This window comes from Nannospalax galili, unplaced genomic scaffold, assembly GCF_000622305.1.
Source record: "Nannospalax galili isolate Female #2095 unplaced genomic scaffold, S.galili_v1.0 scaffold1017, whole genome shotgun sequence".
In the NCBI taxonomy this organism is placed as follows: domain Eukaryota; kingdom Metazoa; phylum Chordata; class Mammalia; order Rodentia; family Spalacidae; genus Nannospalax; species Nannospalax galili.
This window is the reverse complement of record NW_008340940.1, coordinates 2,292,200-2,316,529: the sequence shown is the minus strand read 5'-3', so window position 1 is coordinate 2,316,529 and position 24,330 is coordinate 2,292,200. Positions and strand designations below refer to the sequence as shown.

The 24,330-nt window shown below is 35.4% G+C and overlaps 1 protein-coding gene across 1 annotated transcript in view; it reads left to right on the top strand.

Annotated features, from left to right (window-relative positions):
* Cdc73 (cell division cycle 73) overlaps positions 1-24,330 on the top strand; it is a 132,218-nt gene that overhangs the window by 27,987 nt on the left and 79,901 nt on the right. Inside the window, exons 7-10 of the mRNA XM_008836212.3 lie at positions 2,506-2,722; positions 9,646-9,744; positions 11,870-11,948; positions 14,314-14,378. Coding sequence (XP_008834434.1) covers positions 2,506-2,722; positions 9,646-9,744; positions 11,870-11,948; positions 14,314-14,378 — 460 coding nt within the window. The remainder of the gene's footprint in view (positions 1-2,505; positions 2,723-9,645; positions 9,745-11,869; positions 11,949-14,313; positions 14,379-24,330) is intronic.

The window sequence follows — 24,330 nt, the reverse complement described above, 5'->3', positions numbered from 1 at the left end:
ATTGTAGTAATAATTGGGTATACATTTTATTAGCAAATTAAGAACTTTACAGGTATCTCACTAATTACAAATCACAAGTCCTTGGAAATATGGAATTAACTTGATGAGATGCCAAGGCTACATACAGGTAGACTAAGACTCAGTGGCTAGGAAGTATTTGTAGTTACATAAATGTTTGATTAAAGAAAATAAGAATTTAATCAACATATTCATGTATGAAAATCTGACTAGTTTTTATGTTTTAAAAAGAGTTCTTTGATTTAAAGGTTTATTTATCTTAATTAGATTTATTTAAAATTTAAAGATTTATTTTTAATTTTGTGTATGTGTGTGGGTGGGTGGGGGGTTAGGTTATGTGCATGTGTATGGGGATGTCCATGGAGGGCAGAAGGAGGTGCCAGATTCCCTAGAGCTGAAGTTAACAGGCTGCTGTGAGCTGTCTAATGTGAGTGCTGGGATCTGAACTCAGGTTCTTTGCAAGAGCAATATGCATTCTCAATTGCTGTGCCACCTCTCCAACCTTGACTAGTTTATTTTTAAATATTGCATTGTGATACATTTTTCTTAATAAAGGAAATTTTCTGGTTTTTTAAATAAAGTTTGAAAACCAGATAGTAAAAAGAGATAAGAGATAGTAATAAGAATCCATTTACTGGGAGCTGGAGAGATGACTCAGCACTTGGCTGCTTTTCCAGAGGGCTGGAGTTTGGTTCCCAGCACCCACATCAAGCAGCTCACAACTGCCTATAACTTCAGCTCCACAAATCTGTTTAGCCCCCTCTTCTGGACTCCATGGGTACCCACACAAATGTGATATATACACACAAATTAAAAAAAAAAAAATCCATTTACCAATTTAGCAGGTAGAAGTTAATGCAGAGTAGAAATAGTAAAAGATAGATAAAATATTACTTTTGGTAATTCATTTATAGTATCCCATTATCTTAAGTTAGAAATTGAATAAGCATTTTGTTATATAAAAACTATTTGAAAAGTGTCAATGAAAAGACATGACTTCTGTAAACTTTGTTAACCTGTATCACGTAGGTAGACTGTAGAAAGTTCCACAAACCAGTATATGGTCTGAACAGTTTCCTTTTATTACCAGGGCATTCAGCCTGTGCTCATGACTTTCACTGTACACTTTCACTTTTAAAGATTTGGCAGGAGCATGGGATACAGCAGGGAAGAGTTGTTTAGAATTTCTTTGGAAATGTTTGTGCACATGACACTACCATTAGAACCACAGTCTCTCCAACTTGATGAGCACGTGTATAATGTTGAGTCGTCAAGTCCTTTTCCTTTAACTTTTGGGCTGTCTTTGTTCGGACACCATATTGATATTTTCAAATCGCAGGCTAGCATATACGCTTTTGTAGTTTGTTGTCTTGTCATTTTCTGTCATCCATTCTTCTGTTGCATGTTTAACTGTTCCTGCAGGGCCTTGGGCTGTGCCTGTGCTGGTGGCAGTGGAATTCCCACAGACTACTATACTGCTGGCCTACCTTCTAATTTTGTGTATCACTTGTGATTGAATGTAGGGCCTCATGCATACTAGACAAAGGCCATGTCACTGAGCTATATTACTAGGCCTCAAACACTTTAATTCTCATTTCATATTATAAAAAACACTCTGCTTAAGATGACTGTTTTATGTAGTCTGTAATCTTAATGATAGTATATTTTTTATAGGTGTGAAAGCATAGTTTCTCTATGCATTTTGTCTTCTTGAAAATCATGTAAATGGAAGATATAAAAGCTGTTTCGTCTCCAGAAATTAAAAAGGGGTATATTGTGGCATATAAAGTCTCTTTAACCTTTGAAATATGTTGCACACAATGGCCTATATGTTTAAAACCTTGAAATACCTAAGCTTTGAACTTTTTGATGAGTTTTTTACCCCAGTACAAGATGTCCCCTGTGCCTGTGTGTGATTTTGATTATATAGGGTAGAACTGTAGATTAGCTATTAAGGTTTCAGAGAATAAGCAGAAGCACCCATATTAATGAGTCCTGCTCCTCCAGGGTGGTAGAAGATGAGAAAATGTAAGGAATTTTGTTGCATTGATTTTTTTTCTAAGAAATTACTAATTTGTTCATAGAATATCATCTCTGCATGAACTGTTATTTTTTAAAATATTTTATTTATTATTTTTATTTTATGTGCATGAGTGTATTGCCTGCATGTGTGTAAGTGCACCCGTGTTGTGCATTGCCCATGGAACTCGAGGTAAAACCGGTTGTTAGCCACTATGTGGGTGCTGGGAATTGAATACAGGTCCTCTGCAAGAGCAGCCAGTGCGCTTAACCACTGAGCCATCTCTCCAGTCCGATGAACTGTTGTTTATAAAACTCCTGTGTGTTTATAAACTACCAAGTATATAATTTTGTAGAAAACTTATTGCCACTTATAGTGTTTTTATCATAAATTTATAAGTATAACAAAATAGATGTTGTGCTGAAGGAATCTTTGTTGTGAAAATTTATAAAGTAAATTACTTTTAGGTCTTTATCTGAAGCTATGTCAGTGGAAAAAATTGCTGCAATCAAAGCCAAAATTATGGCTAAGAAAAGATCTACTATCAAGACTGATCTAGATGATGATATAACTGCCCTGAAACAGAGGAGTTTTGTGGATGCTGAGGTAGATGTGACCAGAGATATCGTCAGCAGAGAAAGAGTGTGGAGGACAAGAACAACTATCTTACAAAGCACAGGAAAGGTCAGTAGAGTATTTCACTTATTATCGGAGTGTCTCCTTAATCTGCGATTAGTTATAGAATTGTTTCAAATTTGTTTTTAGGAGGTTTGAAGTTATCTATTTGAAAGCTTAGCAATGTAGATTTCCACATTGCTATATTCATGAAAATGGAATAACAATGTAAAGAAAGACTTGAATTAAATTCAGGTTCCTTCAGACATTATAAGTAAATTAAAACATGGTATAGTTTTCTTGTTGACTCAGATCTGTTTCTACAGTCAAATGCTCTACCCCTGAGCTATACCCCCCAGATCTGTTTCTAAATTTGATGAATAGAGAATATTGACGGCACACTTTCTGGCCATCATACAACAGATATCATTAATGTTTAGCCTGTAGAAACTAGTTATCTGGCATCTATAGCATAAATTTTGTGCATTATCTTCTGTTGAGTGGATATAGAAATTTTCTTCTTTATTGGTGGAGATTTTTTTTGGCTTGAGGATTGTGGCATTTCCTGCCCTCCTCTGCTCTGAGTGCTCTTTAGTTCCCCTTTCTGTTTCCTTCTTCCTCTATTGTTTTTCTTTTCCTCTCTCCCTTTCTCTGTCCCTCTCTTCATTCTTTTTCAATATTACAAATAAACGTTGAAATTATCTTTGTACACATACCTCTGTACATTTATATTTGTATAGCAGAAGGATCAATTCTTTGAAATTTCTGGTCATAGCAGATATATGGACTTCAGATTTTGAATTGAGGGTCTGTGACATGGCTCAGCAGGTAAAGGGTAGCCTGGCAACCGCAGTTGAATCCCTGAAGGTGATGTAAAGGTGGTAGCAGAGAACCTACTCCACAAAGTTGTCCTCTGACCTGCACATGCATGCTGTAGTTCATGCATCTGCATATATCCCATATCCACAATAATAAAGAAATTTTAAAAATTGAATGTTACTAGATGCTCTAATATCTTAATTGATTTTTTATTTGTTTTTATTTTATGTGTATGAATGTTATCTGTGCATGGGTGTAGGTGAACCTGTGACGTACAGTGTCCACAGAGGACAGAAAAGAGTCACATCCCCTAGAACTGGAGTTACAGATGGTTGTTAGCCACCATGTGGGTGCTGGGAACCAAACAGGGGTCTTCTGCAACAACAGCCAGTGTTCTTAACTGCTGAGCCATCTCTCCAGCTCCTTAATTGATCTTTTTAAAGAATGCATCAGTTCCAGTTTTTTGTACATGTTTTCATCCATGTTGTTTGCTTTTTGTTTTCTTAACTGTTTTGTTAACTGTTAATTCTCCATTGATGTAAAGTTGCTGACAGTGGTGGTTTGATAGGAACATTTGAAAAAATGTGTGGAATTATGGTGAAACCGACTTGGTTACCATTGTTCAAGGTAGATTATTGTGTTTAAAATTCCCTCTTTTTTTTGAGATAGGATTTCTCTTAATAGCCTAGGCTTGCCTTTGCCTACTAAGTGCTTGGGAACATAGGCATGTACCACTCCCTACTTTTTGCTTAGACTGGTTTTGATTATAGAATATTGGGCTTTTAGCTTTACATTTGCTGTGCTGATTTGGTAGGAATAACGCTACTAGAAAAGCATGTAAGGAAAATATTTCTATTTGTTTTTTACTTTCATACAAAATACTGTTAACTATTTTCTGTGACTCATAAAGTGGCTCTGAGGTAAAAGCCTTTGCTATTCAAGCCTAGTGCCCTGTGATTGGTCTCCAGAGTCCATGTAAAGACAAGAGGAGACAACTGACTCCATAGTTTTGTCCTCTGACTTACACATTTGTATGGTGGTGCCTGTGCCCTCCCCCATAAAAAGGAAAACAAAACCAAAAAAAAACCATTCTCCAAAGGTTAGAATTGTAGGGAAATCTGAGATTTGGAGTAAGTTTCCATTTTCCATTTTTGTTATTTATAATTAAATGATTATACTCATTTTCATTGCCTAATATGACTAACACTTGATTAATAGTTCCATACTTACTGGTATAAAAATCTTAAACTTGGGGCTAGAGAGATGGCTCAGCAGTTAAGAACACGGACTGTTCTTGCAGAAGACCCAGGTTCAAATCCCAGCACCCACATGGCAGCTAACAACTGTCCGTAACTCCAGTCCCAGGGGATCTGACAGCTTCTTCTGATCTCTGCAGGCATTGCATAACACAGGTGCACTTACCTACATGCAGGCAATGCACGCATACACATAAACTAAAAATAATAAATTAAAAAAAAACCTTACAGTTTTCTTTTACATGAAAATTAAAATTTCAAGTTGTTGAGATGAACTTTTTTCTTTCAGCTCTAGGTGGCAGGATTGTACCAGTTTTTAAAACTTAGTGCTTTAATTTAATGTTTTTGCTACCATTGTGCCTTTTAAAAATAAGGCAATAGTTTAAGAATTGTTTAGAAGCTAGGTTTGCTGTTTGAATATTGACATTTAAATTTTTTATTTATTTTTATTTTATGTGTATGAATGTATTGCCTACTTGTATGTAAGTGTATCCATGTCATGTCGTGCCCACGGAGGTAAGAAGAAGGCATCTGAATCTCCTGGAACTGGAGGTACAAACGGTTGCTAGCTGCCATGTGGGTGCTGGGAATTGAACCCAGGACCCTTTCAAGAATAGCCAGTGTTCTTAACCTCTGAGCCGTCTCTTCAGCCCTGAATATTAACATTTTTAAAGAACAAAAATTTTTGACTGATAACTTCACATATGTATTGTTTTTACCTGCTAAACTCTAAAAATATTCTTAGAAATTTAGAGCTGCATAGACTTTACAGTTATTTATTGTGTGTGTTTGCACAGGTATATGTGTGTCACAGTGTAGTGGTGAGAAGACAACTCAGGAATTAGTTCTCTCCACCGTGTAGGTTCCAGGGATCAAACTCAAGTGGTCAGGTATGGCAGCACTGGCCTGATACGGACTTTAGACTGACCATCATTATTACCAGTTACCAGAACCTTCTTATTTTCTGGCTCTTAAGGTGCAAAAAGTTCAAGTTCTCATCCTTTTTATGCAGTTATGTTGTATTCTCTTTATGCAGTTAAATATATTATTATTGCAACTTCCCCAAATAAAGCCACCTGATTTTATAGTACCACTAAATTATCTTAAATATGTCTTTTTCTGTTTTGTGCTTCGTAACAAACAGAATTTTCTGTGTCATTAAATTGTTGTATCTCTTATTCTGCTTTATGCTACTAAACCAGCGTATCACAGACTGAGTAATTTATAATGAGCAGAAATTTCTGTGGATCAGCACTCTACAGGCTGGAAAGTCCAAGATCAAGGAACTGTATCTGATGAAGGCTTTCTTACTGCATCAAAATGGTGGAAAGTATCACATTGGTGAGAGAAACAGAAACAGAAAAAAGAGGGATGAATTCATTTTGTTATCAGGAACCCAGTCTTAAAACCACTAACCCATTCAGTCTCCATTTAATCTATTTTATAGGCCACTTCTTAAAAGTCCTTCCTTTCAACACTATTTCATTGAGAATAAAGTTTCCAACATAGATTTTGGGGGATATTTTCAGCCCATAGTAGTAGATTGAGTCTTTTAGAATTTGTGTTCTCAGTTAATAATTTTAAAAGTGATCTGATTTTCCTCTATTTTCACAGTAGACCTGATATTTTTATTTATGTTTGTCTCTGTGATGACTTCTGCAGTAGTGGTAAAGAAGCATTGGTTGCTAAAATTGGTACCATAGCATGAGTCAAGGCAAAGGCACCAAACATTGCCAGTAACCATTGTGTTTTTCATTTCCTAATAATATCCTCGAAGAAGCTTTCAAATTAATGAAAGCCTAGAGGCAGGCGGATCTCTGAGAGTTAAAGGCCAGCCTGGGCTACATAGTGAGTTCCAGGACAGCTGGGACTACAGGGAGACCCTGTCTCAAAAAGACCAAAAAAAAAAAAAAAAAAAAAAAAAAAAGTCTTTTGTGTAATGAAATTGGAGTATATAAAATCCTGCATGCTAACAGAGCTGTAATTGCCTCTATGAACAGTACTTGTATCATTGTTTGGGTTGTGGCATATCAGCCTTTTAAAAAAATAGAAAATCATCTCAGTTTTTATTTGAATGACTATCTTATTTAATTTAGATTTAGGTATTTGACATACATTCTTTTGAAAAAGACTGTCAAGGAAAGCTACTGACAGTATTTGTTGCAAGTGGTAAAATGTGAGCTTTCCTGAGAAAATTAAAATTTAAGGAAGTTTCTTTCTGCTGTGATCCTTCTGGTTTTCTAATTATTAGATTTTTCTGATGAGACTTTTGTAAATATTAATACATTTAATTTTATAAATGTAAAACCAAACATATTACTGTACATATTTTAATATCTTATAAGGCATTGTGTTAATGTTTGGAAAATCTGCATAACTCAGTGATAGATATTTTCTAAAGGCTCAGTGCATGAGTGAAAAAGAAAAAAACCAAAGTGCAGGATAGATTGATAATTTCAATCTATATACAGGATGTATATGGGTGTGGTTCCCACGTGCAGTATGTTTTAGGAAAGTATTTGTTTTGGTATGATAACAAAGAAGAATGTACTCAGTTATCTGAAAAGCCTTTCTAACAGTCTTTCCTTTATTTTGTGAGCCTAGATTTTCTTCATATTCATTGACCAAAAAAGATAGCACAACAAATATGTAGGAGCAAAATCAGAATATAGCTGTCTTTTAGGAAGCCAAATATTAAGTAAATTTATGAAAATTAAAAGTTTTGGTTTTACATTTTATTTATTTTAATTTTATGTGTAAGTGCACCATGTGTGTGCAAACCCATGGAGGCCAGAAGAGGGCATTGGGTCTCTTGGAACTAGGTTAGGGACGGTTGTTATCTGCTATGTGGGTGCTGGGAACTGAACCGTGGGTCCTCTGCAAGACTAGTAAGTGCTCTTAACCACTGAGCCATCTCTCCAGCCCCAAAAGTCTCAGTGTTAGTACTTGTTGTATATTTGGAAAATGTTTTTCATAAAATTTTGTTTATATTTACATGGAATCATTTTAAAAAATTTATTTTAAGGAATTCCCATTTGAAAAGTTTGTCAATTTCAGTATCCAGAATGATAAATTATAATTTAAATAACCTAAAGGTGTTTGGGATCCTCAGTAGTTTCTTAAGAGGGAAGAGAAATTCTGAAACCTGCATTTGCTACTATAAAGAATTATAGGAACTAGTTAGTATCATAGTGGTAATAGTTAACATTACAACTTGTTCCTTATTTTGTCTGTATATTTGTTTGAATAATCTTGAACAAATACAAATGAAGCAAAGTACTAGTCATTGACTGAGGATGCTTTTGTTTTTGGTCTCAGAGATTATATTCCTCAGTATAAGACAGAAAATTAAATAGACGGTGATTATAACATGGATTAAAAGGTATCCAGCAAGGGCAGGTAGCTTATTCAAGAGTCAAGGAGAGAAAGAGTGTAGTTCAGAATATAAAGTAGTTGGAGGCCATGGGTTTGACTGCTACTAAGAAAACCAAACAGGAGTAATGGGGAGATGACTGTATAGCAAAAACTCGTATAGGTGAAATGATAGGGAGGGAGGAATGAGGAGGAGTCAAAATCAATGAAACAATGCTTAATTTTCTTTTTTAGAAAAATTATTTCTGTGTGTGTGGGGCCATGTGTGAGTACAGGCATGCACATGCCATAGCACACATATGGAGGTCAGAGGACAACATTATGGAGTCAGTTCTCTCCTTCTACCATTACATGGGTTCAGAGATTAAACTCAGGTCACCAGGCTGTGTGTAGAGTCATCTTGCTGGCTCCAGAATGCTTAATTTTCTAGAGAAGAGAATTCGCTGCATTTGCAGTTCTTGAGGCCAGGGAACATGGATTTGTTGATCATCATTGAATTTTATAGTAGGTTCTTACATATTCCTTAAACCATTGAATGATTGATAATTCCCCAAACAAACAAACCCACCAAGAGTCTCAAATGTATTATTAGTCATTGGAGGATACTCTTAGTTATTAGGCAAAAATCTCAGGGGAGAATAATGTCTCAGGGGCCAAGGAAGGCTATTTCATGACAAAAGGATTGGGACTTGGTTGGCATTGTTGGATGTTAATAAGACTTTCTGGAAAACATTATTTGTATAATTACTTTTCAATTTCTTCAGGTTTCAAAAATGTACACTGTCTCCTACAAGTATCTAAACTGGAAGCATCTCAAGAATTCTATAGCAATCTGAATGTAGCAATGGGGTTTATTACATTTTGAGGGGGATATCATTTTTCCTGGTTATATATTTGAATGGATACACAATAATAATAAAATTTTAGATAATTATGCTAGGTTAAAAAATCATAAAGTGATTTATAATAACTGGACTCAAGATAGTTGGTTTTTAGTTTTATGTGTAGTTGTATTAGCCTGTTTTCTGCTTGACATAATGAAATGCCCAAGGTTAATTACATCATAAAGAAAAGGTTTAGGGCTGGAGATCTGTATTAGTGACAGAGTACTTGCCTAGCTGTGTGATACCCTATATTTAACCTCTAGCACCAGGGGTGAGGGGAAAGTTTATCTATTTAGGTCAAGTTTTGGAGGCTGAAGGTTGGAATTGGGCGACTCCTTGTGTTGGGCTTGTGGTGAGGTAACAGCACATCCTCAGAGAACCAGATATTCAAAACTAGCATTAATCCCTTCTGAGAGCAGAAGGGATTCTCACTGGGCTCACCTTTTAAATGTTCCTTTTAAAAATCACATCTCCATGATGAGGACCATACCTCCAGAGTATGAATCTTTGGGAGACCATATCCAATCACAGCAATAATGATACCTTAGGAAATAGGAAAGAATTGTTATGCAAGAAGAGTTTTGCTGTAAATTGTTTAGTGGGCAAGCTGCTGCCTTTGTGCATTTAATGTGAGCTTAATTAGAATCCATTCATATTTTAGAATTTTTCCAAGAATATTTTTGCAATTCTTCAGTCTGTAAAAGCCAGAGAAGAAGGGCGTGCCCCTGAACAGCGACCCGCTCCAAATGCAGCACCTGTGGTAAGACTGTTTTACTACTTACAGTGTAGTTTTAAAAAAGTGCCGTTTATTTTCTATTTTAGTCTTGTGATTTTGATGTCTTAAAAGTTTTTAAATGAGTAGGTTCTGAAGTCTTACTGCTTCAGCACACCTGAAGAATATAAAGACCCTTCACAGCATTAAAAGTTACTTCAACAGTAATTCTGGAATTCTGGGTCTTTTCTTTTTTGGTCTTTTTGAGACAGTGTCTCCCTGTCACTCCAGCTGGCCTGGAACTCACTGTGTAGACCAGGCTAGCCTATTATTTCACAGAGAGATTGGCCTGCATCTGCCTCTGCCTCCAGAGTACTAGGATTAAAGGTGTGCACCACCATGCCTGGTTTCCTTCCTAGAACCCAGGAGGTAAACTTGGGTGATAGTCTGAAAAGGGGTTAATTAGGAAAAGCCTTCTGAGTATTTTATGTAAACTGTAGCTGGCATACTTATTGTTGCTTGGGAGAATTGTTAACCATTGTTAAAGAGCTAAATCACGATTACCTTCCAGTTTGGATCTCTTTTTGGTATTGTTGCTGTCCATTTCATCTTGGTATATTTATTATTCCTTGTCACCTGCCATGTGGCCCATCATTGTGCCTCACCTTAGCTCCTCTGAGGGTTAACTGCCTCAGTGTTTGAGGTGCCACTTAGTGAATTCATCTGTGATGGATAGCCTGTATTTTAAATCTGGAAATGTTCTTCAGTTTTTGTTGACAATCCTTCCACTTATTTTCAAGATTCAGCAAAATAAAACAAATCAAATTGATTCATTTTTATGTAGAATTTCGGAAAAAAGAGCAATTTGATAGAGTACTAAATACAACCTTGTAAATTATTTGTGCATGAAACTACTTATAGGTAGTGGATTTTTGATGATATTTAGACAAATACTTTTAGTTGGGTTACCACAAATATCTTAAATACTTTTTGTTAGGCAATGTTCTGGGGACCTTAAGATATGATGTTGGCCAGGCATGGTGGTGCATACCTTTAATCCCAGTACTTGGGAGGCAGAGGTAGAGATACAAGCAGGGGAGAAATCTCTGTGGGATCAAGGCCAGCCTGGTCTACCTAGTGAGTACCAGGCTGGCTAGGGCTATAGGGAGATCTTGTTTCAAAAAGACCAGAATAAAAAAGATACAATGATGAAGAATCATAGTCTTGTCATCTTTGAGTGCAAAGTCTAGTAAATTAGGCTTACTAGATACATAAGAAAAGGTAGTATAGTAAGTGCTATGATATTAAAGCATAGGGTGTTTATAAGTACAAATTTGTTGATAAAGCATTTTAGCCATTATCTTTGTGACTGGGTATTCCTTCTGTATATTTCATAATCATTAGAACACTTAAAATTTTTAATATTTGGCACTTGACCATACAACACATATCTATATATACCTGTATATGTTTATGTAGCTATAGTCTTGATAAATTTTCTATTTGCAGTACTACTTAGAGTGAAATCCTGTTGTAACAAAATTAGAGTATGCGAATCATATAAATTTCCCAATTAGCTTTAAGATGTTAAGTATCTGTTTTTTAGGTTATTATAGACTGAGTTTACTATGAAATTGTGAGTTAAATTATGTATTATTAGGCTAATAGGTTTTTCTACATATTTAAAAACCAACATCTGTTACACTGTACATTTCTCATGTGCTTATTGTCTCAGCTTCCATGTTTATTTAATTTAAGACTTGCCACTTGGTAGATAATTCAGTTAAAATACTCCAAAGTATCAGTTCAATAAACTCTAAATTCAAAGGTTTGATTTTGGTTTTTGATCAGATCATCATTGGAGAGTGAATATTATTTCACAAAGAAACTTAAGTAACTAGAATGAGATTGCTAACCATTTTATTCCTGCAGTTTTGGTATAAGTATACTTGAGATTGTATCTTTATCCTTGGTAGGAATGATAATTTTCTAGGAGCAAATATTTGAAAAATGACTAGTAATCATCAAATCATGAGTAGTTTACTCACCACATTTTTGTCTTATTGGCTATATTAAGGAATAAAACTTAGAAGTTTCCTTATTAAGATGTTAATTATGGATTTAAGTAAGATTTTAAAATGCTAACTTGTTAACTCAATTTATTTTTCTGCAGGATCCTACACTGCGTACTAAGCAGCCTATTCCAGCTGCCTACAACAGATATGACCAGGAAAGATTCAAGGGAAAAGAAGGCAAGTTGCTTTTCTCTTACCTTTTCCCAACTGTGGTTGTACTAGACTTGAGTAGCAGTACAGTTTGATGTTTAAGACAAAGGGTTGGTAAGTAACTTCTGCAGTTCAGTCTGATTTACTGCCTGTTTCTATAAATTAAGTTTTTGTTTTCCTTTAAAACCAGCCATATTTCTTAATTTATATATTATCTATAGCTGTTATAGCTCTGAGACAGCCCTATTGAGTTCTTTTGATAGAGGTCATGTAATCTGTAAATCCTAAAACACACTCTGGACTTTTACAGAGAAAAAATTGGTTACCATTTGGTTAGTTTGGATTCTGGATCCAAATGACTTAAGTCCCAGTTAACTTTTTGTGGATTTTATTGTTATTTTAATTGTATTCTGCTTCTTTCATCTATAAATACTAATAGTAGCAGTACTTATTTCATAGGATTATTTTCTTGGTACTAAAGATGAAGTTCCTAAACTAGTGTCTGACATGTAATGAACTATCCACATATGCTTGCTATTAATGATACTAGCTCTGGTTATAAAAAATTTTAGAATGGAAGTATTAAATTGTTTTCCTAACTATAAATGTATACATTGGGAAATTGGGAAGTATAGGCTTGGAACAATGGTGTGTGTGTGTGTGTGTGTGTGTGTGTGTGTGTGTGTGTGAGAGAGAGAGAGAGAGAGAGAGAGAGAGAGAGAGAGAGAGACAGTCTGCTTGATATTCTGGCTAATGTGATATTTAACCATTTTCATGTTAGCAGAATGGTTAGTGAGGTGATACTATAGCCAATTCCTCTGGAAATCGTCATCTTAACTTCAGTTATGAAGATATGAGATAGAAACAAAAGGAAATTTAGCATCACTGTTTTATTCTGTGTAATCTGAAATCTAGGCTCAACTTTCTGTAAAGGATGTGTTCCTTTGATGCAGTGAGTTTTGTGTGCTGACTTCATTTACCTGATAAAGGCACACTGTGAAACAGTGCCACAGAAAGGCAGGCAGTGATCTTTACTTCTGTTGACTGCAGTGCTTTTCTTATGAATTGTGTAATGCAGCCCACAGAGCAAATCTGACCCCGCAACACCAAATCCAGTTCTCTATTTGTACATATGTATTCTTTATCTTGTTTTTGCACTTACATTGCAAATTTGATAGTTGAGACACAGATGCAGCATCTGCAGTATATAAGATACTTGCCATTTGATCCATTCCTAAATATTTTTTATATGCTCCTTTACAAGCAGAGCATATTGCAGCTATGTCCTGGAACTCTACATTGTTTATAACCGGAGGTGGTCAGATTGCTAATTGTTTTCTTATTTGAATCTGTGGTACTTGTATGCTGATTAGTATTTCTTCAAGAATACATAGCAAGGTTAGAACTCAAAAGTTTTAAAGTTTTAAGATAATTGGTTTTTTTTTTGAGTTATTTCTCAAACTTAACCTTCCAATTTAGTATTCTTTCCCTCTTTTCTGTTTTGAAATTATCATCATTTGTGCATCAAATTTCGATGTGTTCACATAGTTACCCAAATGAGGATCAGTCTACATAAGGATTAATCTGTATATGCTTAAATTCATTGTCAGACTCCTCCTGACACAAGATTAAATCATTAAATGTTTTTACAGCTTTTCTTGTGTCCTAGTTTGTTCTCCGTTTCTGTGATAAACACCATGACTGAAAACAACTTGGGGAAGAAAGGATTTATTTTAACTTTACAGGTCACATCTATCATTGAGGGAAGGCAAGGGAGGAGCTTAAAGTAGAAAGTGTGGAGGAATGCTACCTACTTGATCCTAGGCTCATGTTCAGCTCACTTTTCTTCTATAGCCCATATATTCCTATGTCCATGAATATGTCTTTGGTTCAGTTTTGGCTAGCTCAGTCTTTCATTTATTCTTTTATCTCCCCTCTTCACTTCTCTCCCTTCCCTTCCCTTTTTCCCTCTTATTTTCAACAAATGTATAACCTATTCCTCAGATTAAACTTCAGAACAAAACTTTTGTGATTTAGGGACTTATATGCTTTTAGTGATACTATCTTTTAGTATTAGTAGTAATAATTTTTGGAGTTACACAGTATTTTACTCAGTCTAATTTTTAAAACAAAATTAGAGTCAAAACCAGTTTCTATGCAATAAGTATGTTGGTATGTATTGGATATAGTTTTGCAATTAGTGTCTTCAAGTTTTTAATCTTTAGGAACATGTGCTAAAACTTTATGCATAATGTATTCAGGGCTTTGTTACATGAAGCTTAGGTTTGGAGCAATGTGTGTTGGATTGTCAGATGTAATATAGATTATAACTTTGAAATTTTTAGCTATCATGAAGTACATAAAATATAATAATGAACCTTTTTCTTTGTAGAAACGGAAGGCTTTAAAATTGATACTATGGGCACCTACCATGGTATGACACTGAAATCTGTAACGGTGAGTTATTTTGACTGTGGAAGCTATTTTGTTCCAGATATTTTATGTGAGTAGCAGATATTAAAGTAAATTTTTGTTCCTTAGCATTTTCTATTTGAAACACTTATTTTTAATGATGGTTGTACTATAATTAATCTGTGCACTATATTTACTTGATTCATGGGTGTTCTTTTTATTTTTTCTTATCCAAATTTGGATTTGCAAATAAAAATGTTTTGACTAATTTGCAAGTAGGACAATGCTCTCTTCTGGCATTTAAAACCTTTGAGAAGTTGAAGCTCATTTGAGGACAATTTTTTTTTAATATAATATATTCTTTCAAATGTAGAACTTTAAACACTTAATTTTTTTATCTTATTGAGACAAGGTCTCCCTGTAGCCTCAGCTGGCCTGGAACTTGCTATGTAGACCAGGGTGGCCTCGATCTCACAGAGATCTGCCTGCTTCTGCTTGCCAAGTGCTGGCCGAGTTTAAAGGCGTGCGCCACCACAACCCGAACCTCAAGCATCTTAAAGAATCAGAATGGGGGTGGGTATATAGCCCAGTGGTAGAGCACTTGCTTAGAATACTCAATGACACAGGTTCAGTCTCCAACTCAGTTAAATAAGTAAATAAATAGAGTGTAGTGGTTGGTAGAATGCTTTAAAAAAATACTTGATAGATCCAAATATTCCTATGTCCATGAATATGTCTTTGGTTCACTTTTGGCTAGCTCAGTCTTTCATTTTTTCTTTTATCTCCTCCCCTCTTCGCTTCTCTCCCTTCCCTTCCCTTTTTTCTCTTCCTGTTGACCCTCTCTACCTCTTTCCCTTCTTCCTTTCCTTTCTCCCTCCTTTGTCTCTCTGTGTCCTCTTTTGTCACTCTTACTCTTTTGCTTGCTGTGCTGTTCTCAGATTAGACTTATATCTGGGCTCAGTTAGTCTTCCCAGATAGCTGGGGGTATAGGTACTCTTTAAAATATTTTTTAGCTCTTTATAAATAGCCTGGCCAAATTATATTTAATACTTCTAGTTTTTATATAGCAAATGATTGTATTTGATGATAGCAAGGATAGTGTTAATTTCATTATGTGTTTTTATATTCTGAGGCATACCCCTTATCTTTTAAAATACTTTGCATGTACATCAGAATGTGTATGTACTTAAAATCTATGAACATTAACATTACTTTTTGTCTTTGTGAGTCATAAGAATCTTCACAGACCTCATGACATGGAATCATAATATATTTGCTGTGATTTCTGAAGTAAGATTTATTTTTAAACTTAGAATTTGCCATGAAAATCTGATTGAAAACCTAGAGATTTTTCAAAATTTCAAGTTGAGATTGTATATCAAATTCTGGGCTAATACATTTGTTTTAAAATAATCAGATCAGTTTTATAGTACTGAAATTGTGTACAGACATACTAATTCATTCAACCAGTATTTAGGAGCTTTCGTGTCAGACATGATTGACTGTAAGACAGATGAAGCATTTGAGAGAGTAGTCAAGGCTTCTCTCTAGGGTCAAAGTTGAGCAAGTCCTGCCCAAAGAGCATTTCTTGTAAGGCACAACAGAGGTAAAGACTGTAGCTCAGTAGATAGTAGCCAGAAGGTCAGTGTCTCCAATTTAGTGAACAAGGGCAAAAGTTGTAAAAGACTAGATATACACTTATCTTACACAATCTGCCTGGTTGTTCCTAATTTCAGAATGCATTTCATGACTGTATGATTTAATTTAAATTCTTAAGAGATTCAGTTGGTTAGTTGATGTTTTCTTGGAGATAAATTTGTCTGTTGATGATTCCCAAACTGAATTAACAGAGAACTGAAGTTATCTTTAGGTAATCATCAAATTGAGTATTTATTACTGTTTTCATTGTTTGACTTCCTTCTTACCCATGGCTGTCAGTGCTGTGAAATTTATCTTACTACATGAGCTTCTAAATATACTTTTAGAAATTGAATTAAAATAAATTTATGCTGTCTATGTGTGTTTAAAGAATAATTACAAAAAGACATTAGGAATACCATAAAAAGACCAGAGGTAGTCAGATAGCTAATTGTTTTCTTATTTGAATCTGTGGTACTTGTATGCTGATTAGTATTTCTTCAAGAATACATAGCAAGGTTAGAACTCAAAAGTTTTAAAGTTTTAAGATAATTGGTTTTTTTTTTGAGTTATTTCTCAACCTTCCAATTTAGTATTCTTTCCCTCTTTTCTGTTTTGAAATTATCATTATTTGTGCATCAAATTTTAATGTGCTTAGTTCACATAAATAGTTACTCAAACGAGGATCAGTCTACATTAGGATTAATCTATATATGCATAAGTTTCATTGTCAGAGTTCTCCTGACACAAGATTAAATCATTAAACGTTTTTACAGCTTTTCTTCTGTCCTAGTTTGTTCTCCGTTTCTGTGATAAACACCATGACTGAAAACAACTTGGGGGAGAAAGGGTTTATTTTAACTTTACAGGTCACATCTATCATCGAGGGAAGCCAAGGGAGGAGCTTAAAGTAGAAAGTGTGGAGGAATGCTACTTACTTGATCCTAGGCTCATGTTCAGCTCACTTTTCTTCTATAGGCCAGGCCCACCTGCCTTACCAGTGGTGCCACTGGCTAGGCCCTCCTATGTCAATTAGCCGTTAAGAAAATACTACACAGACATGGCCACAGGTCGATCTGATGGAGGGAGTTCTTTAGTTGAGGTTCCTTTTTCTCATGTCTGTCAAGTTGATAACCAAGATTAGCCATCACATCTTAGCTTGGAAGTTTTCCAGAAAAGAAGCTTCTTGGGTTCTATAGTGTTTAAGAAACACTAGATCAAGATTCGTTTGGTGATTCTATGTAAAGTAGGTAGGAAACACCAAATTCCTTTTATGCAGTTGCTACAAAAAGAAACCTAGTGTCATCCTAGAATCTTCCCTTCTGTTTTGTTGTTTTTGAGACAAAGTCTTGCTCTGCATTCCTGGCTGACCACAAACTCATGATCCTTCTGCCTCAGACTCTCAAATGTTAGGATTACAAGAGTCTTCCTTCCAGGAAACCCAACTTGCAGGTGTGGCAGGAGCCATCCAAGAAAGTTGATGAATTATGGAACGGGAAGACTGCCACACTGCAGGCAGCTTGGATCCTGCGTACTGGAATGGAGAAGGCTGTGTCTACATGATGGAACAGAAAACAGTGTGGTTAGCATCCTGGGGTGCACTGGGGTCCCGATCGGCCTTTCTTTGCCCATTCAAAGTAAACGGACAAGTACCACATTGTGTGTAAGAAGGGCATCAAGATCAGGAGTGAGATGTCTTAGGAATCAGGATCTAGGTAACACCTGCAGGCAAGCCATCAGTCCACTCCAAAGACAGCCAAGTATGATGTAGTTGTCAACGGGTGGCAGAGAATGCGGATCAAATGTAGCTCTAACTGCAGGGGGTAGGGTTGTAATGTAGTCTATCATCCTCTTTAGGTATTCCTCCCAGGAAAAGAGGCCCAACAGTATTTTGAAGGAATTCTCTCCAAATTTATATAAAGCATATCTGACGCTACAATTAGTAAACAATAATGAAAGCTGTAATGAGCCACCTGACCTCTTTAAGACAAAGATTTACTTCTTCTGCTAATGATAATTCTTAGCTATCTGCCTTCTGGAAATTAACCGAGGCCAGGGAGTTCTGCCTTGCACAAAGTCAGGACTCTGTATGCGCAACTGAAATCTAGTAACTGGTTGGTCTCTAGAAAAAAGACCCAGTTCTCTCACCTTATCTCAGAAGAACACAAAAGGCATTACAATTGTTAGAGACCTCAAAGGGTTTGCAGGACCTTTGTTGAATGCCAGGCATCACAGTGTATTGCTCCCTTCCTTTCCCTCCTTTTCTCCTCCCCTCCCCATGTAGTCCAAGAACAATATCTGAAGCCATTTCTTCCCACTAGTCTCCAAGTGAGGATGCTTCCTGAGAAACTCATCCTTCAGAAAGAACACTATTAAGACACCTGATAAAATCTAAATGTGGATTCTCAATCAGATCATTGGATTGTATCTATGTTAAATTTCCTAGTTTTAGCATCCTACTGTGTTGTTAGGTAAGAGAACGCCCTTTTTATTTCGGAAGCACACTGAGGTAAATGGGAGTAAACATACATGATGTCTGCAACTTAATTACAAATGATTCAAAAATTTCACAAAAAGAGAGCTGGAGGACTGAAGAAAGAATTGAAAAATTTGGAAAACACAAATAACTGAATCTGGGTCAAAGGAATGGGAGCGCTATTTGTGTTCATCTTGCAGTTTTTCTACTTGATTTATATCAGGATAGACAGTGACAAAACTAGAAAGACCAGATCCCACCCCATTCTTTGTGACTCTGATTCAGTTGTTAGGGGCATCAGTATTCTGACTTAATACTCCAGAGTTGAGAACCATTGTATCATGGAAAAGGTGAAGATTATATAAGTAATTTAGTGAAGCATGACAGGCATTATGAGAGGAGAACAGAGTGCTAAAGGAAGACATAGAAAGAGACAACCTCAAGGATGGTGTCCTTTAAAGAATGATGGTTTAGTTGACATGTAGAGGAGCACTTAGACACAGGAATTACTAATGGGAAGAAGAGAGCATTCCAAGCAAGAACAGGCTATAGGGAAGTACCAAAGGAAAAACAGAGTGAGTTGTCATGACAGAAATAAGTTTCATGGGATTGATTTCTGGAGTGTAGACAACAAAAGGGTGCAGAACATGGGCCAAGTCTGAGGAGGTGAGCAGGAGACACATGGATATTTATCTGCAAGACAATGAAGATCTCTAAATGGTTAAGCAGAGAAGAATGTGATCATTTTTTAAATTGGTGTGCTGGATAGCTTCAGTTGTCAACTTGATATATCTGGATAGAAGAAACCTCAGCTGAAGAATTGTCTCCATTGGACTGGCCTGTGATGATGTCTGTGGGGCATTTTCTTGATTGTTGAGTGATGTGGGAGGACCCAGCCCACTATAGGCAGTGTCACACCTGGGCAGGTTAGTCCTGTTGTGTATAAGAAAACAGGCTGAGTACAGGCCAGTAAGTGCTTTGGATCCTGCCTCCAGATTCCTGCCCTGAGTTCCTGCCCTGACTTCTGTCCGTGATGAACTGTGATCTGGGAGATTGTAGATAAAATAAACACTTTCCTCCCTAAACAACAACAACAGCAACAACAACAAAAAACAACAACCCCCCCCACTAGATCAAGTAGGTTTTATGGTATAGAAATCTGAGTGCTTTTAACTAACATTGTGTTTACTGGAAGAAAAGAGTGTTCTTTATTTCACAAGCTTATTTACTCACAGAGTTCTCCTCTTTAATCCCACTTATTGGAAGGACTCTTGGAAAGAACTAATATTACAGACTCAGGTAAAGCTGTCCTAAAGCTATGTGTTGGAACTAGAAACCTTTTATTGAGGAAAATACTTCCATATATTTCATATACTTGGGTATAGTAGTTGTTCAGAGTTGTTAGAGAATGTCAGCTAGCTTTCTTGTATAGAAGTTGTTAGAGACTGAAGGTTGAACTTGAAAACTTTACCATTTAAGGTAATAATTTCTTTTTAGTTACTATATTGCATATTTTTTTTGCTATGCATAATTTTGTGAATGGGCCCTTGTAGATAAAGAAAACATCTCTTGAGCTGTGTGTGGTTGTGAACACCTGTGATCCCAGCACTTGGAGGTAGAAGCAGGAGGATTGCTATAAGCTTGAGATCAGCCTGGCAGTCTATGTAGCCTTTTCCAGGCCAGCCAGGGATATAGAGCAAGATGTGTCCCAACACATACCCTCCAAAAAGGAAAGAAAATGTTACTTGGTTATGCTTCTCATTATATAGTAAACAAGAGGGAATGATGGCTATCTGTCTTTTATTAGTTGGGAGGTAGCAAAGAACCCCTCTGTAGTTCTTTGGAAAGGGAATAAGATATACTTTTAGTTGATTCTTGTTATTCATAGGGATTCTGCAATTGCATTAAGAATCACTTCACTTTTAACACGTCTAACCTATATTAAGGTCAGGTAGAAAGGTTAGAAACTCTAGCAACTATTTGTTCTTTCTTCTGTTCCTATTCAGTATCATTGTATTGATCACCTTACTGTCTTCTTTGAGGAAGTATTTTGCACTATGGACTTACACAAATTTGAAAGCTTTTCTTTAACATCTTCACTTGGATTAACTTCAACAGGTATAGTAGTTCTTACAAGTTTTTTTTTTAATGGGGAACCATTTTTCAGATACTAAGTAGATATAGAAGTATAATTGGAGGTATAATAATGTCACCATCACTTTCTTTTTCAGGATAATATAGTATCTTAATATCTTAACTAGGTTATATTCTTTTTTTTTTCTTTTAAAAATTCATTAAACTTTTTATTTTATTGTATATGAGTATATTGTCTGTAAGTGTACTAAGTGTGTGCAATGCCCATGAAGGCCAGAAGAGGGTGTCGGATCCTTTGGAACTTGTTAGCTTCCATGTAGGTACTGGGAACTGAGCGTGAGTCCTCTGCAAGAGCAGCCAGTGCTCTTAACCAGCCCCCCAGTGATATTTTTTAAAATATTTTATTATTTTATTTTATATGTATTAGTGTGTTGCCTGCATGTATGTAAGTGCACCCATGTTGTGCAATGCCTTTGGAGGTCAGAAGAGGGCATTGAATCCCCTGGAACTGGAGTTATAAACAGTTGTTAGCCACCATGTGGGTGCTGGGATCTAAACCTGGGCCCTCTACAAGAGTAGTTAGTGCTCTTAACTACTGAGCCACCTCTCCAGCCCCCAGGTTGTAGTCTTAAAAGCAGGAATACATGAATAACTTCTGCACACATTTTATAAAACAGCCCTCATTTTTCTTTGATCGTTGGCTGATTTGTTCTTTTCTGCTTAAAGTGTTCTAGTAATAGTATAGTAGCAGAAATATTCTGGATTTGAGTGTAGATCTCAGACCAACCAATGATGGAAATAGTTGCTTAAGGATTTCTTCCTGTGGGCTCTCTGTCCTGGGCTTTCTTCCTTTCTTCCTTCAGCAAATAACAGTTTGTATATTTCCTCTGTGCCACGTGCTCTGCTGATTATTGAGCCAATAAAGAGGAACAAAATCAGATATGTTACAGACAGGCTGGATTTATGGCTTCTTTAGAGAAGTGCGTAGTGTGTGACTTGAATATGAAATTATAACTGTACCAAGTGTGTAGAAGTACATTGTGTCAATAAGAACCTGGAATGGGGGATGTATTATCAAGAGTCAACAAATAATTCATTGAGAAGGTAATAATACTTGAAGATGGAGCTGAAATTTGAGTAGGTATGGGGAAAACACATTTTAGGAATAAAAGATTAAAAGCTCTGTGATGAAGGAAAGAGCATGAAAGTAGAAAGATTTAAAAGAAAGCTTTGAGATAGTTGTTTAGCGAGTATGTCTGTAGGAAAGTTTATTCCAGACATAGATGTAGCCTGTGCATTGTCTCATGTATTGTTGAGATTTCTGGCATCATTCATTGTGTCAATCGTATGTGTTATTAGGAGTTGTAACTTCAACTTATATTCATATTTAAAAAGAGGACTGTCATATAAACAATCTGCATTTTAAGTTTCTCTCAAGGTATTGGGTATACAATGTCATGAGGTTACAGACATTGGCCTGAGCCTTGGCTACTTTCTTTCAGATTGCCAGAGGCCTCACTCCTCCCTTTAATCTAGCACTGGTCATGTATTTATGCCATCGTCATAGTCCCTCAGTTTTAAATCCCTAATCTAAATAAATGCAGTGCTAACTTGCTAAGAAAAGTTAATCAGTTGGAAGCAGTACAAGTTTAAGGCTTTGAAGTCAGTCCTGGCTTTTAGTCTTAGACTTGCCATTCAGTTCTGTTTTTGTTTAAAGATAATAGAATTTACACCATAGTTCTGTTAAGGATTTAAGGAAAAACTTTGTGCTAATGAGAAAATTTTTAGCACAAACAGGACTCAACAAATGATGACTTTTCTTATTAACTGGTGGAGATTATACACACACACACACACACATATAAAATCTCAATTTATCTTATGTACTATTGGTTATATACTTATATATACTATTGGTTATTTATCTCATATACTATTGGTTATAACTTCACTGATGTGTTTACTATTACTTGTTTAATGATACAATTTTTATTCAAAGTTGCCGAGGCCAGTTTATTTAAATATTAAGAGAATTCATTTCCTCTCAAATCCATGAGGTATTTTTGTAATAGTTGTGTATGCTAAATGCTATAGCAGAGATAGAGCCTTTGAGAAGATAATTGCAAAGGAATTTTCATGTAAATTGATGGCTTATCTAGACAGGGTAGCTCAATATGTAGTAGAAATTACTTTCATGTAACAGAATTTCCTGTGCTATGTTTTTAGACTGTCATACTGCTTGTATTATACTTGAAATGTTATTACAGCGTGGTTATCTTCATATTTCAGGGAACTCTTTCCTATTTTAATCTGTTCAGTATAAATGTGTATACCCTAAACCAAAGAGAATATTTGGCCTTTTATGAATATATGGAGACTATAAACTACAAAATTAAATATGACCCTTTACATCTTGTAAGTTTTTGAAAGTCAATTTTATAAATTTATTGCCTATTACATTAGTCCACTGTTAACATACTAGTATTTTTACATCATTTTAAAAATTAGACCTGCATTTTCACTATTTTTCTAAGAAGCCATCACTAAACTGAATGCACAGTAATTTTTTTTTCCTCTGTACTTAAAACACCTTTGCATAGCAGCTTTCCTCAGACTTTGCTACCTTCTTTGTAGCTTCTTTTGCTCTTCCCCTGTCCTCTTTACTTTTGACTTATTTATCTTTTTTTGCTTTGCTTTGTTGTGCCTTGTTTTGTTGTACTGGTTGTAGATTTGGGCCATGTCTTGATATAAGGCATGTATAAGGGAGAACTTTCTATTATGACTTACTGTCTTGTTTGTTATAGCAAATAATGCATCAATTTTTTAAAATTTAAAAGTGGTGTGTAATTTCCTTAGGTATTTGCACTGAGGTTCAGATGTGTACACGAATACCTTGCTTTGTATTGTCCTTAGTGTTTTTGAGTGTAGGGTGGAATTTAATTTTAGTTACTGCACATATTTTTATATCACACATGTATAATACTGTAAATTTTATGTATTGAATGGTACAACTTGATTTTCTTTCCTAGTTGGCTAGTATTGAGTGAACACTTAGATGAATGAATATTAAAGTTGTTATATGGAAACCTTCTTTATGGTAAGAAGGTTTAGAATCTGACTTAACATTGAATATTTTATCAACATAATCATCATTTAAGCATTAATATACTTTAAGAAAATTACAGCAGGCCATAGTAGCAGGTTATCAGGAAATTTTGATGTATATAAAAGTTTTACAATGTTTTTCAGTGTATGACTCTTACTGAGATTTACTGACAATCCATTAGTACTTTTGATATAAGGCTATATAATAAAATTTAGTTAATTTAGCTTTGTAGTTTGGTGGTAGTTGTTTGTTTACTCAAAATTGCCTCTAGGCTTTAGAAATGTTAGTAATAGGTATAGCATAACATTTAAAATTGGTCTACCTGTGATTATATAGCTATGACATGATAACAAAACTCCTGAGACTTAACTTTTAAAAGAAATATACACAAAAGTTATGTTGGCCCATATGCCATAAGTAATCTGGAAAACATTGTATTAAGTTTTAATAATAAATCTGACATTCCTTTATCACAGTATTTTAATATTAATCATTATAAATAAGAATAGAAAAAAACAGAAACTTGTTGGAATATTTTGACATAAAATAATTTATGCTAATAAATTTTAATCTGAGTTTGTAATTGTAGTTTTATATATATCGTTTTTATATATGTAAGTTTATGCATAAATGCTATACTTACATGATTCCCATAACTACACAAAGCAGACTTTAATTGTTTA